The sequence below is a fragment of the Melanerpes formicivorus genome, unplaced genomic scaffold (genome assembly GCF_026170545.1).
Source record: "Melanerpes formicivorus ecotype bairdi unplaced genomic scaffold, bMelFor1.0.p_v2 SCAF_3, whole genome shotgun sequence".
In the NCBI taxonomy this organism is placed as follows: domain Eukaryota; kingdom Metazoa; phylum Chordata; class Aves; order Piciformes; family Picidae; genus Melanerpes; species Melanerpes formicivorus.
In genome coordinates this window covers 22,859,264-22,873,792 of record NW_027142355.1, presented here as the reverse complement: position 1 = coordinate 22,873,792, position 14,529 = coordinate 22,859,264, and the positions used below count along the sequence as shown (strand labels likewise).

General features: G+C 46.9%; 1 protein-coding gene across 1 annotated transcript in view; it reads left to right on the top strand.

Annotated features, from left to right (window-relative positions):
- The first annotated feature begins 2,581 nt into the window (after nucleotides 1–2,581).
- The window catches only part of TAF3 (TATA-box binding protein associated factor 3), a 124,752-nt gene continuing 112,804 nt past the window's right edge, over nucleotides 2,582–14,529 (top strand). Inside the window, exon 1 of the mRNA XM_068168684.1 lies at nucleotides 2,582–2,835. Within this exon, the coding sequence (XP_068024785.1) occupies nucleotides 2,670–2,835 (166 nt within the window). The 5' untranslated portion in view covers nucleotides 2,582–2,669. The remainder of the gene's footprint in view (nucleotides 2,836–14,529) is intronic.

The following is a 14,529-nucleotide window of genomic DNA, read 5'->3' as shown; positions in this document are numbered from 1 at the left end:
TTGCAGTTCCCACCAGGTTCCTGACCAGAGGACCTGTAAGCCAAGGTGCATTCCCCTCCTGCCAACGCTTTTCCACAGTGTTTTGAGGTTTTGTGCGAGGCCAGTGAGGTCCATCAGAAACTTGCCTGCTGTCCTCAGGACATCTGACTATTCCTTCCTTGGCTCCTACACAATATATCCTTCAATTCCTTTTGGGTAAGCAAGGAAATCTTTTCTGCAACTGGCAAACTTGCAGTCCTCCCTTCTTAGAGAATCACTGAAGTTAGAAAAGACCTCAGAGATCATCATGTCCAAGCACGTTGCCACTAAGACAGGTTGCTAAGCACTACATCTACACAGCTTTTGAATACCTTCAGGGATGATGGTTCAAACACTTCCCCAGGCAGTGTGTTCCAGGGCTTGACAACCTGTTCAAGGAAGAAAATGTTCCTAGTGTCTAGCCTAAAACTCCCCTAGTGCAATTGGAGTCTGTTTCCTCTCATCCTGTTACTTGGGAAAAGAGACCCACACCTACCTCACTACAACCTTTCAGGAAATTGTAGAGAGCAAGGTCTCCCCTGAGCCTCCTTTTCTCCTGGCTAAATGACCCCAGTGCCCTCAGATGCTCCTCACAGGACTTGCTCTCTTGACATGCCCCGGCACCTCAGTGTCCTTGTAGTAAGGTATCCCAAGCTGGATGCAGTATTTGAGGTGCAGCCCCAGCAGGGTACAGGGGGACAATCATTTTCCTAGTCCTGCTGGAAGCACTATTCCTGATAACAGGCAAGGATGCTGTTAGCCACCTGACTACACTGCAGGATCAGCTTCAGCTATCAAGCAGCACCTCCAGGTCTTTTTCTGACGGGCAGCTTTCCAGCCATTCCCCAAGCATGGAATATTGCATAGGGTTGTTGTGACCCAAGTCCAGGACCTGGCAATTGGCTTTGTTAAATCTTGTGCCATTGGCCTCATTCCATTGATCCAGACTGTCCATATCCATCTGCAGAGCCTCCCTGTCCTCAAGCAGATCAACACTCCTGCCTAATTCACAAACTTACTGAGACTGCACTCGATCCGCTCAGTCCAGATCATTGGTAAAGATATTAAGAACATGTCCACATACTGCTCTGTGTCTGGTTACCAACTGGATCTAACTCCATTCACCACCACTCTTTTGGTATGGCCATCCAGCTATCTGCTGACTCACAAGAACTCTGTTGCTCCTACACCGCTCAGGAACCATTATTTTTTGTTTCTGGATCTGCCTTTTTGTCCCCAGTTTAATCCTGTCCCTGCTTGTTGGGGGTTCCCCCCCCAAAAAAAAAAAAATATAAACACTGTTTCTTCATTGTTGCCAGTTTTGCTCCATCTGTTCCCAAAACTGATGTTTCTATTGCCCACCCAATCTTGGCTTTATATGTAATTACTCACCTGTTTACACCGGTGACCTTGCAAGATTGTACTCCTCAAAATATCCAAAAATTCTATTTGGCTTACGCTGGTCCTTAAAAATGGTTTTTTCTTTTGTGGTTCCAACACATGCAAAAACCCTGCAGTTGCAAAAGAGATTTACAAGTCTTTTCCTTAGCTCTGGAGGAACTGTTGAAATTATAAAGGAGGAAAATGCAGCAAAGTACCTTTTTTTTTTTTTTTTTTCTGCAAAGAATAAAAATCCTTTGTAAGTTGTCTGGCATTTCAGTTGATTTTGGTTTAAAGCCTCTTAAACCAGGCCATTTTCTGCGTCCTTGAGGAGACTCTTCACAGTCAAAGGATTCTGCTACACTTAAATTTCCTCTCCCGTTTCTTCGATTCCTATTCCTCAAAGCACGGGCCTGACCCTGCAGCTTCCACCTGAGCGCAGGAGGTTGCCGATGCAGTGTTGTCCGTGCGTGACCTGGTATGGCCATGGAATGGAATGACAAAGTGGAGCCTGACACCCCGAAGTTGCTATCTCCAAACCAAAAAGTGACCAGCTGCCAAGATTACCACAAAGAGTAACTGAAGGGCTTCACCCAAAACTAAAGATTTTATGTCAAGGTCTGACACTGCAAACATTTGAGGTCTGTGAGTACCAGCTGCTAGGTATTGCAGTGGAGGGAAAACCCAGCGTCAGCAATGTCTGCGGAGGGCTGACGAGGTTAAAAAAAAACAAAAATCATCAAATAGTAAACTGTTTTGTCCAAGAATTATTGCTAACACACGGCATTGCTGATTCTTTAAATAACGGGCCGGGGTCCTGTTTCAGCCCCTCACGGGCACGGCCCCTGCTCGACTACTTTGGGCCTGCGGAGGAGGTGAGGGAGCAGCCGCGGTCCCTCGCCTCTGGGGAAGCCCAGGCTGGAGCCTGCCAACCTCCAGCGCTCTGAGCGAGTCGTGACCCCAGCTTTTCCTGTAAATAACCCCGATTTTGGGGGTTGTGAGAGAATTTGAACTCGGCGCCAAAACCCGCCGGCCGCCATAACCCCTCCGCCCCGGCCGCCCTGCCGACGGCCGAGCGCTCGATGCGTTTGTGAAGGGCGCCGCTCGATACGCTCAGTGCTGGAGCGGCGCTGCCTGGCGCGGGCGGAGGGGAGGTGTGGCGGCGCGGCGCCAAGATGGCGGCGGCGGCGGGCTGTGCGTGAGTCTCCCTCGGCCCTCCCGGCCCAGGGCGGGCGGCGGGCCCGGGCGGCACTGCGCCGAGCCGAGCCGGCATGTGCGAGACCTACTCGCGGTGGCTGCTGCGGGTGTCGGTGGCGCAGATTTGCCAGGCGCTGGGTTGGGACTCCGTACAGGTCTCGGCCTGCGACCTCCTCACCGACGTGCTGCAGCGGTATCTGCAGGGGCTGGGCCGGGGCTGCCACCGCTACTGCGAGCTCTGTGAGTGCAAGCCGGGCAGGGGTTTGGGAGCAGTGCTGTGGGGAGGAGGGCTGTGGGAAAAGACGCAGTCATTGCCGTTTGGACACGGTCCTGGGATGCCGGCAATGGGTGGCTCTGCTTGATCAGGGGTCTGGACCAAGTGACCTCCATAAGACCGTGTTAGCCTCGGCCATTCTATGAGGGGAAGCTGTGAGGCAATGTTGTAGGCCGTGGGAAGGAGAGTCTGTGGGGAGGAAGACTGTGGAGATACGGGGAGGGCAGTGCAGGGGACTGAAGGTGCTTTGCAGGGGGTTGTCATGGAGACGTGGGCTCTGGGGCGGTGCTGGAGAGCTTAGGGAAATCGGCTTTGGGCAGTGGGTGCGAGGTGTGAGCACGAGGAAGACCATAGGCTATGGGGCAGTGTTGTGGAGGCATAAGGAGGTGGTCTGTGGGGCAGCTCTGTGGTGAGAGAGCTTTGAGAAGTGGTCTGTGAGGGCCTGAAGGGGCGTAGGGGTGGTCAGGCTGTGGGGCAGTGGTAGGTGCTGTGGGGTACTACATCTAGGGGAAGATCAAGGGGAGCTGGGCAGTGGGGCAGTGTAGGGACTGAGAGGATGAGAGTGCAAGCTGTGGGGCATTACTGGTGCGCAGGGGCCCTAGTGTGAAGGAGAGGTGGTGAGCTGTGGGAAAGCAGGTTTGGCCTGTGGCCATGGGTGAGGACCTGGGGCTGTGGACTTGAGGGAAATGGACTCTAAGGCAGTGTGTCTAGAGTGTGGGGAGATGTGGCTGTTGCCCCCGTTTCTCTGGCTATAGCATGCAGGCTGGTAAGTTGTGTGTACAGGAGTGGAGATGAGACTGTTCACCCTGTTGCTGGGGCTGTAGTGTTCTAAGTCTGGGAATTAGGGTGTGCTGGTAGAGAAGAAGGAGCAGCCAGCTCTCTTGCTGGGTGAGATGCTGCTCTGTTGTCCTGACTCATCTCTGGGCCATCCCATCTCAGGGAATGCTAAAGAGCTTGGGGGGTGGAGATGTATATGTGGGGGTCCAGAATGTGGGTACAAGGGGAAGTGCTGAAGCAGTAGTACCCAAGATTTGGTCTAGGTGTATGGGATGGGGAAGTGGGTGGTGTTAACCCCACAGCTGGGGTGTAATGTGTGTGTTTGAAGTGCATGGAAGTAGTGAAGAGATGGAGCTGCTGTACATGGGGTCTGAGAGGTGTGCCTGAGGGGAGTGAAGTCATCTGTGTGGGGAGGAAGAGATGTGACTAGAAATGCTATCTTGGGTTTGGAGTGTTCTGGGTTTAGTATATATCTGGAGGTGCTGGGGTCAGAGATGTATGTGTATAGGGATGATGTGCAGCTGTGGTGCCTGGCGGCAGCATGGGACCATGTATGTGAGGCTGGGAATATGTATGGGGCCTTGTGCATGAGGCTGAGCTGTGTGTCTAGAGAAGAAAGTGATGGTACTGTGGGGCTGGGAATGTGTTTGGGGAAGTGGGGCTGCAGCATGTGAAGACAGGGATGCACTAGAGTGTTTTTTGGGGGAGATGGAGCTGTGGCACACAGGACATGGGAGGATGATGGGGCTGCATGTGGGAAGTGTGGAGTATGTATGTGAAGAACAGGAAGGATGGGGCTGGGAATAGTTTTAGTGCATGTGTCATGAGGTGTGAGTGTCCTTGTGTGGATACAGTGGAAGAGGTTTGGCTGGATGTGTGAGGGACTGGACTTCGCCACAGTTGCCATTACAGTGGTAATTGAAGAAGGAGCTGGGAGTGATGGTGGGAGGCAGGATGTCCAGGGCCTTGCTGAATTTGGGGTGAGGCTGTGCTGGGAGCATGGAAGAAGTGAGTTTAGCTCAGTTAGGAGAAAAGAGAAGTGAGGTCTGAGTGCAAATATGAGGGTTGCTGGCTGGGTCATGGAGTGTGTGGACAGGATGGAGAAGGGGCAATAAGTATCACTGCTGGGTCTGGGAGTGAAACAGAGGGTAAAGTCTTGTGTCCCTCAGGGTTGTCTGTGTCCCTGCAGAGCCTTCAGTGGAGGTACTGAGAGGAGCAGATGACCTGCTGGTCACCTGCAGAATATGGGGTATAGGAGAGTGGGATGACAGATTGCTCCCTGAGTCAGTACTGCTGGCTGGGAGGGATAACAGGGTGGTAGGGGCCTACTGTGTGTGGGAATGTCAAGAAGAGGGTAAAAATGTCTTGGGTCAGGAAGGGAATGGAGTTAGTGGCACGTGGGGAGAATGAAGCTGTCAGGATTGTTGCAAGGCCTGAACATGTGGAGCACTGGGGTGGATGTGTAGCTCAGGCTGCTGGTATGGTTGGAAGGTTGTGAATCTCTGTGTGTGTGCAGAGGCCTTTGCTGTCTTGGGGTGCATTAAAAGAGTGTTACCAACAGGTTGAGGAAAGATTGTCTCTCCCTCTATTCTCCCCTAGTGAGGCCACTTCAGGAGCACTGTGCCTTGTTCTGGCTTCTCCAGTTCAAGAAAGCCAAGGAACTACTGGAGAGAGTTCAGCGGAGGGCTATGAAGATGATGAGGGGGCTGGAACATCTCTCTGTTAGGGAAAGGCTGAGAGATCTGTCACTATCTGTCCTGGAGAAGACTGAGAAGGGATCTTATCAATGCTGATCAATAACTACTGGGTGTGTGTCAAGAAGACGGGGCAGACTTCTTTCAGTGGTGCCCAGTGACAGAACAAGGGGCAACAGGCACAAACTGGAATACAGAAAGCTCCATCTGAACAGGAGGAAAAGCTTCTTTACTGTAAGGGTAACAGAGCACTGGAAGAGCCTGGAGGGTTGTGGAATCTCCTATGAAGAGATTCCAAACTCACCTAGGCATTGCAATTCTGGGTAACTTGCTCTATGTGACCCTTCTTCAGCAAGGGGGTTGGACTAGATAATCTCCAGAGGTCCCTTCCAGCTGCTACTATGCTGTGTTTCTGTGAGAGTCAGGGAGGGTGTAACATGCTGGGGAGCACAGCAGTGATATGTGTGCAGAGATGGGGCTGCCCCTGCTGCTGATGCATGTGTACATGATGAAGGGGCGACAGAGTTGTACATAGTGGAGAGGCTAGCAGTAGTGAGAGTGCCCTGTAGGAATGAGTGTAGGCTTCTTGTGCCTCCTGTGCTGAGAGGCACATGTTCTCCCTTCCTTTGGCAAGATGGGGAGTTGTGGGGTTGTAAGTTGCTCCTGCTCTGCATGTCTGCATATGCTTGTGGAGGAGGAAGTCCTGGAGAGCCCCTGGGGCAGAGGTCAGAGCTGCTACTGTTGAGTCTGGCATCAGGGAAGGCATTTGGAGGAAGCAGTCATTGAAGCTGGGGTGGATAAATGTGACTGCTTGCCAGAAGTGCTGATTGAGGAAAAGGTGAGCTTAGGGAACACTTGGAGATACTGCCGCAAACTCTTGGAGTTCTGGGTGAAATAGGTTTACTCATAAAATCTTTGAGCAGATTTGGACATGAAGCTGTGTATGGTCACTCTGGAAATGGAACTGTGCAATATTAAACCAGCAGCACCAGTGCAGCTGCTGCATCTCTCAAGTCTGTATGTCAGTCCAACCAGAAGTGATCTGTAAAGATATTCAAGAAGATAAAATAGTGAGGGAGAACTGGATTATGGGGTGGAAAAGAGGCTAATGTAGGCTGGCTTGGAGCTGTCCTTCAATACAAAGGTCAATACAAAATTCTGAGAGGTGCTTTTGTAACTGGATCATTGCCTGTGCAAGAGATGAATTGTTGAGCAGCGTTGCTCTTTGAGTTCAACTCTGCCACAGGTACAGCAATGTTTGTAAGGAAAAGACTCAGACATAGTGAAAATATAACCTTTTCCTTTTGGTGCTTGAGGAACTGGAAGTGCATAGAACTAAGGTATCCCTCTCTTGCTTCATTCTCCCTCATTGAGTGGAGAAGGAATTATCACAGTTTGGGTTTTTTAAAAATTCTTTTCCTTTTGTAAAGGAGAAGGAAAATATGTTGTTTTCATGCCAGTGATACGGTATTTCTTGTATTACCTCTCTTAAAATGATTCCTGCATTTATTTCTGTAAAAGGTTTGTAAAAGACATCTTAATACTCTGCTTCTGTCTCCCTGCTTTCTCAGAATTGTTTCCTTTTGCTCCTAAAATAAGTTACTGCACAAACCCAGTTCTGGATGAATGAGCTGAATTTTGCCATGGTTTTGCATAAGCAGAATTAATTAAATTCCAATTGTAGCATCTTTATTGTCAGTGTGTTATCTCAGAGTCAAACCAGTGGGGTTTGAGTTAGCAGGGTTGTCAGCTGGAGGGACATAATCTTTGTATTCAAAACTGAATAGATTTATTCTGACGTAACTGAGACAGTGTGGTATTGCTCTGAAAAGCATGGTATTGCTGCTCAGTTATTTTTCTCAGTTGCAAAAGAAAATTATGGCTTTCCCAGCTGTGTTAGATCTTTGTTCCAGCTGTTACATCCCATTAGGAGAGCTACATTTAAGATTTTCATTACTTTTCTGCTGTTGTTTCTTTGCATTTGCGGTAGCTGTAGTTGATGGAAGCTTCTGTGGCTGCAAAGAGAAGGCAAAAGGATTTGCAAAGCAGGCTTGAGATGTTTTTGATGCTGTGAAATGCTTCTGAACGCAGTGTTGTGGGTGGAGGAGAGAGTGAACTTACAGGGGAGAAAATAAGGTTTTCCTGTTAAAGTGCAGCACATTATGCTGTTTGAATTTGTGGACAGCTTCTAAGAGGAAGTCTATTCAGTATGCTTTACACTTCACAGAGGTTTTTATCCTAGAATTTAAATAAAGTATTTGAAAAACACTGGTGGAATATATGATTAAGGTACTGAACTACAAAACAGATTGACTGCATGGTTTCTGAGAGCAGAGTTCTACTGTTCTCTTATGTGCCCCCTTGTTTTGCACTCACATTTCACATGGCTGCATAGAGGTGGTAACACAGCTGGTGTTTTGGCTTAACTGCTCCAGATTCTCTTATATGTCTTGGGTTTTTTGACACTGGGGAACTGTCCAGTGAAGGCAGACCAGTATCTGCTGGGAGGGTTGATTATCGGTGTGCAGGATACATTATGCTTTACGTCCTGACTTTGCACATCCCGTGAGAAAGTTCAGTTCCCAGTATATTTATGTAGATGGTACAATTCTTTACAATAGGGGTGGTGAGACACCTGGTACAGGTTGCCCAGGGAGGTCATGGATGTCCCCTTCAAGGCCAGGTTGGATGAGGCCTAGGCAACCTTTTGTCTAGTAGGTGTCCCTGCCCATGACAGGGGAGTTGGAACTAAATGATCTCTAAAGTCCCTTCCAACCCAAGCCATTCTGTGATTCTGTGAATTCATGGGAAGGATGAGAAGCAGTTATGATTTATGCTCCCAAAAGCCTGATTTCTCTATTGCATTGCTTTAAAAAGCAACCAGGTAGAAACTACCTAACTGTAATCACTAAGGGCACCTAGGTAGACAAAATCCGATTATCTTCTGCTAAAACTGAAGCGTAATAAACTAGACAATTAACTTTTGAGGTGTATTGGATCTTGGAGGGGGTTTTCCGTCACTCCTCAAATTTTCAGTGTTGAGCATATGCTTGGATGTACTGTGACCTTATTTTTTTCTGCTTAAATTTCTGTACAGTGAGGAAGTGCAGTTTAACACTTGTAGTTTCATATTGTGTGACTATTGGTTTGAAGATTATTTTAATGTAAAGAGATACATAGAGTATCTGAAGTTGGAAAGAACCCATAAAAATTGCAGAATCACAGCATGGTAGAGGTTGGGAGGGATCTCTGGGGACCATCTAGTCCAGCCTCTTGCTAAAGCAGGACCATCTATAGGAAGTTGCACAGGAGTGCACCCAGGTGGATCTTGAAAGTCTCTAGGGAAGGAGATGCTACAGCTTCTCTGAGCAGTCTCTTCCAGTGTTTCATTACCCTCCTGTTCAAATGCAGCTTCACATATTAGTGCTTGTTGCCCCTTGTCCTGTCACTGGTACCGCTGAAAAGGGTCTGTCCCTATCCTCTTGAGGCTGGCCCTTTAGATATTGATAGCATTGATAAGATCCCCTCTCAGTCTGCTCTTCTCCAGTCTAAACAGTTCCCGGTCTGTCAGCCTTTCCTCACCAGAGAACTGCTCCAGTCTCTTCATCATCTTGGTAGCCCTCTGCTGGACTCTCTCCAGTATATCTCTTTCTTTAACTGGGGAGCCCAAAACTGGGCACAGTACTCCAGGTGTGGCCTCACTGGGGCAGAGGGGTAAAGAACCTCCCTTAACCTGCAAGTCACACTCTCTTTAATGCACCCCTGGATACCATTTGCATTCTTGGCCATGGGCACATTGCTGGATAATCAAGTCCAACTCCCTGCCCCTCACTAGGACTGCCTAAATCTATATACACACACAACACACATATATGTGTGTGTGTGTGTATATACATCATATACATATATATATATATACAACATCTTAAATATAAATAATATATTACATTTTATGTTAATAATGCAACTGCATTTCTATTAAAAAGGCATGTTCTGATCTATTGAGCACCAGATTATAACTAGGAGGAAGAATGACAGGTCTTGCAGAATGTTTTGCCAAGAGAGACCTGGCTCAGAATCTGCTCCAGTGTAACTGCAGTATCTCCTGTAAAGGAAAGTTTAATTTCTTTGTAGCAAATCTCTGCTTTGGAGAATGCAAACAGCAGACCAATGTTTTCATAGAATCAATAAGGTTGGAAGAGACCTCATGGATCAAGTCCAACCTGTCACCCAAGACCTCATGACTACTAAACCATGACATCAAGTGCCACATAATTACCACAGGAGACAATTCATCTGACATCAACCAAGTTTTTGTTTTTCTAATTAAATGTGAAATTTACTTTGTATGTGTTCTTCATTTTTATTTTTTTGGCTACTTCACTCTTACAAGTATATAATAATTATCTCTATCAAAGTGTTAGATTTTGATCAATTTAAATGAGCTGATTTCCTGTACTGATGCTGAATGACTCTTGTAACAAGTACCTATCCAGAGCCCATAACATTTGTTATAAGAACTGTGCTTCTTTATATCCTGATAACCTTAAATGTTGATGTTTTCAAGCTAATTAACTTCTTGCTGGCTACCAATAAAGAAGGGCAGTTTGGTTTTTTACTTGACATTTATGAGGTTACCAGTAAAAGAAGCAGACGCTGAGCACCAGTAACAGTGCTGCAGCCTGGGGTTGGAGTAGCTGGAGAGCTGCCAAACAGAAAGGGACCTGGGGGTACTGATTGACAGCTGGCTAAACATGAGCCAGCAGTGTGCCCAGATGGCCAAGAAAGCCAATGGCATCCTGGCCTGCATCAAGAATAGTGTGGCCAGCAGGAGCAGGGAAGTCATTGTGCCCCTGTACTCAGCACTGGTCAGGCCACACCTTGAATACTGTGTCCAGTTCTGGGCCCCTCAATTTAAGAAAGACATCAAGATACTTGAACGTGTTCAGAGAAGGGGAACGAGGCTGATGAGAGGCCTCAAGCACAAGCCCTATGAGGAGAGGCTGAGGGAGCTGGGATTGTTTAGCCTGGAGAAGAGGAGGCTCAAGGGAGACCTTATTGCTGTCTACAGCTACCTGAAGGATGGTTTAGCCAGGAAGGGGTTGGTCTCTTCTCCCAGGCAACCAGCACCAGAACGAGAGGACACAGTCTCAAGCTGTGCCAGGGGAAGTTTAGGCTTGAGGTGAGGAGAAAGTTCTTCACTGAGAGAGTCGTTCGCCATTGGAATGTGCTACCCAGGGAGGTGGTGGAGTCACCATCCCTGGAGGTGTTCAAGAGGGGACTGGATGTGGCACTTGATGCCATGGTCTAGTAGGCATGAGGTGTTGGGTGACAGGTTGGACTTGATGATCTTTGAGGTCTTTTCCAACCTTCTTGATTCTATGATTCTAAACAAAGCATTTGAATAGAATAGAATAGAATAGAGTAAATCAGGTTGGAAGAGACCTTCAAGATCATCGCGTCCAACCTATCACCCAACACCACCTAATCAACTAACCCATGCAACCAAGCACCCTGTCAAGTCTCCTCCTGAACACCTCCAGTGACGGCGACTCCACCACCTCCCCGGGCAGTCCATTCCAATGGGCAATCACTCTCTCTGTGTAAAATTTCCTCCTGACTTCCAGCCTGAACTTCCCCTGGTGCAGCCTGAGACTGTGTCCTCTTGTTCTGGTGCTGGCTGCCTGGGAGAAGAGACCAACCTCTGCCTGTTTACAACCCCCCTTCAGGTAGTTGTAGAGAGCAATAAGGTCACCCCTGAGTCTCCTCCTCTCCAGGCTAAGCAGCCCCAGCTCCCTCAGTCTCTCCTCATAGGGCTTGTGTTCCAAGCCCCTCACTAACTTTGTTGCTCTTCTCTGGACTCGTTCCAGCAAGTCAACATCCTTCCTAAACTGAGGGGCCCAGAACTGGACACAGTACTCGAGGTGTGGCCTAACCAGTGCAGTGTAGAGGGGCAGAATGACCTCCCTGCTCCTGCTGGCCACACTGTTCTTGATGCAGGCCAGGATGCCATTGGCCCTCCTGGCTGCCTGGGCACACTGCAGGCTCATGTTCATCCTACCATCAACCAGCACCCCCAGGTCCCTCTCTGCCTGGCTGCTCTCCAGCCACTCTGACCCCAGCCTGTAGCACTGCATGGGGTTGTTGTGGCCAATGTGCAGAACCCAGCACTTGGATGTGTTAAATCTCATGCCTTTGGACTCTGCCCATCTGTCCAGCCTGTCAAGGTCTCTCTGCAAAGCCTCTCTACCCTCTATCAGATCAGCAGATTTGCCTGCCTGGTAACTATATTAGGACCCTTTTTCCCCACTTAAGTGCCCTCAAGTAAGGCATATATGCTTACTAAATAATCTTCTGTGTGCGCTTCTGACTGTTGTTGGTGATGCTGGGTGGAGACAGTGTATTGTCTCCTTGACAGAGTTATCCTGGAATAACTGGTCAGTGTAGATACATGGGTATTTAATGTGTGACAGGGTTGTGTTTTGTGCTGGAGCACAAGGAATCCATGACAGAGTCTGTGATAAAAACATAGACGAGCTCTACCTGATAATTTTCTGGTTAAAAAGAAAATTTAAATAAAATCTCTTTTATAGCGGACCTGGGGGTGAATGCTGAACTATTTATAACAAACTGTATGTGTTGCAGGGGTAGTGACTCATTAATTTTTCTCAATATATTTATTGCAGAGCTGCAGTTGCTCCCTTTGAAAAAAACTGACATGAAACTAAAATATCTTTTTCTGTTCTGTACTTACTCACTTGTTACATTTTCACTGATTCACATCAGCTTTAGGCCAGGAAGGAGGAGCTGGTGGGCATGAATTTGAAAAAAGTAAATGGGTTATTCCTGCAACTGATCTGAGGAAAGTAAGATACTTTTTTCCTAACTTCCACCCACTCTATCCCTTTTTTTCTTTTTCCCATCTGATTAGATTTTCCTCCTGTGCAGCTAACTCTACCTGCTGGTGATGCTGAGCAGCAGGGTGGAGGGCTGGACAACTTTCCACCCAAGAACCCAGCTCTCTGTGGATTTCCCCATCATTTCAGTGCTGTACTTTTTTTGGGGATCCATTTCTGTGTGCAAATTTCTCCTCACCCAGCATTCATCCTCATGAATTAGGGAAGTTGAGAGTATCATAACTGCAGGGCCATTCTCATAGGTTTCTGGTGAGCTGGTTTGACATGGAATTGTCTTAATTTACCTCTGCTGGTTGCTGTGGTTATATTGGCTTCAGAGCACAGTTTCCATACAGGGAGATAGTACAGCTTAAAACCTCATGAGAAAGGTGTTTTCTTAGTTCACTATTTGTGGGGTAAAGAGAAGAGTTGTAATTTGCTGGATGAACTATTCCCATCTCCTTCTATCTCTTTCCCATCCTGGACAGAAGATGGTATTTGAAGTGTTGTGGCACAGAAAACAGCAAGAAGCTGGAATCCAAAAGCACCAAAGCTGTTTGTGATCTGGCACTGATGTGCTGTGTGACATTGGATTAATTATTTCACCACGAGGCTTCAGCATCTGAATTTTTCAACTGAGGGTAGCACAGCTATCTGAAGAATGTTGAGACAAGGTCAATATGTACAAATTAGTTTATTTTTTTCTTCTTCTTACATAGTATAGTCATAGAAAAAAGCCTGAAACTAAATGAAAGACCGGGAGACCTGTGCTGTGTGTTTGTCAGCATTCTCTTTCATGTGTCTGACTTCTGCTCTTTTAGTAAATTTTTATTAAATCAGAGAAAAACCTGTTTAAAAGGGGAAGGAAAAAAAAAGGCATAAGGCCTTTATTTGATGAATTGTCTGAAATATTTAATGCGTTTCTGTGCTGTGTTTATTTCCAGTTGATAACTGTTTTGATTTAAACACAGATAGGAATGCAGACCTGAATTTTTTGGTACACTTTTACCACTGTGGACTCTCTCTCTTGAAATGAAGAGGTTAACCAATCACTCTGACAGTTGCAGGTTTAAATTTTTGTAGCTTCAAATAGTCTTCTAACTTGGCAGTGTCTCTTTAGAGGCAAATGTCACAAATACAGAGAAATTGAATCTTCTTCAGGGGTTTTTTTGATTACCTGTTGAACTTGGCTTTCTAACACACAGAATTGTTTTTGGATTTTTATTATATGGTTGCTTAAATATTTTCACACTTCAGTTACATGCCGTAGTTGCTTCTCTGCCTTGTGTTCTTGGTAGGCACCTGCAGGACAAAGTCCTTTTTAGCATTTATCACTGGCTAATCACATTGGTACACTTTCTTGGAGGTTAAAAAGATCATGTGCAGCTCTAGGAAAAGGTCTTTTCCTGTCATAGTGATAAACTGGATTAAACTTTCACCCTGAGTACATAATGGTGCTGGTGTCAAGAGGCACATGATGAGCAAGGTACTCAAAACACATTTGTGCAGCCCTAGTAATGGGATGGATGTGGTGTATCTTTCAGTCCTGTGCCCTGTGTTGTCAAGCTGGGAAACCTTTTGCAGCCTTTTTCCTGCCTGTGCACATGGGTTTTCTTCCAAGGGAATCTGGATACGAGTAGTGTGTATCCATGCCTATCTGGATATTTTCCAGGTCTAGGCAATGCCTACCTGGGAATAAGTAGTATGAATCCCATCATCCTAGGGACAGCACAGCCAGTGATTCCAGGAGTGTCTGGGGAATAAATGCTCTCTACTGCTGGCCTTGTTGAAAAGTTTTCCCCAAGTTTTCTTTTTAAACGCCTGTCCAACTTGTACCTGTTAAGTGTTGATGCCTTAGAAAATGGTTCCACAAGTTCGTAGTCTGAAGAGCAACTAGAAATGACAATGCAAAATTTCTTAGCTATGTCAGTTATCTAAATTTGATTTGATTTTAAGGAGAAAGCACTCTTCTATCTGCCTAATAACTACAGGGATCTCATAACTACAGCAGATTGGTGATATCCTCCTTCAGTTATGTTTGTACAAGTCTCCACGTTTCTATCCCTAGTGCTTGCAGAAGAAACTGGTGTTGTACTGGTCCTAGATATACAGGCACAAAATCTGAGATAGTTCCTGTCGTATGGGGTTCACGTTCTAAATGCAGATGGGCAAAAGAGGCGCTAACTTGGCCTGATCTCCTTTTAGCTGCGGAGAATTAAAACATGAGCAACATGCCCAGAGTTAAACAAGAGGCCAGTGTTGCAGAGCTGAGAATCAAAACCATAATCTGAGT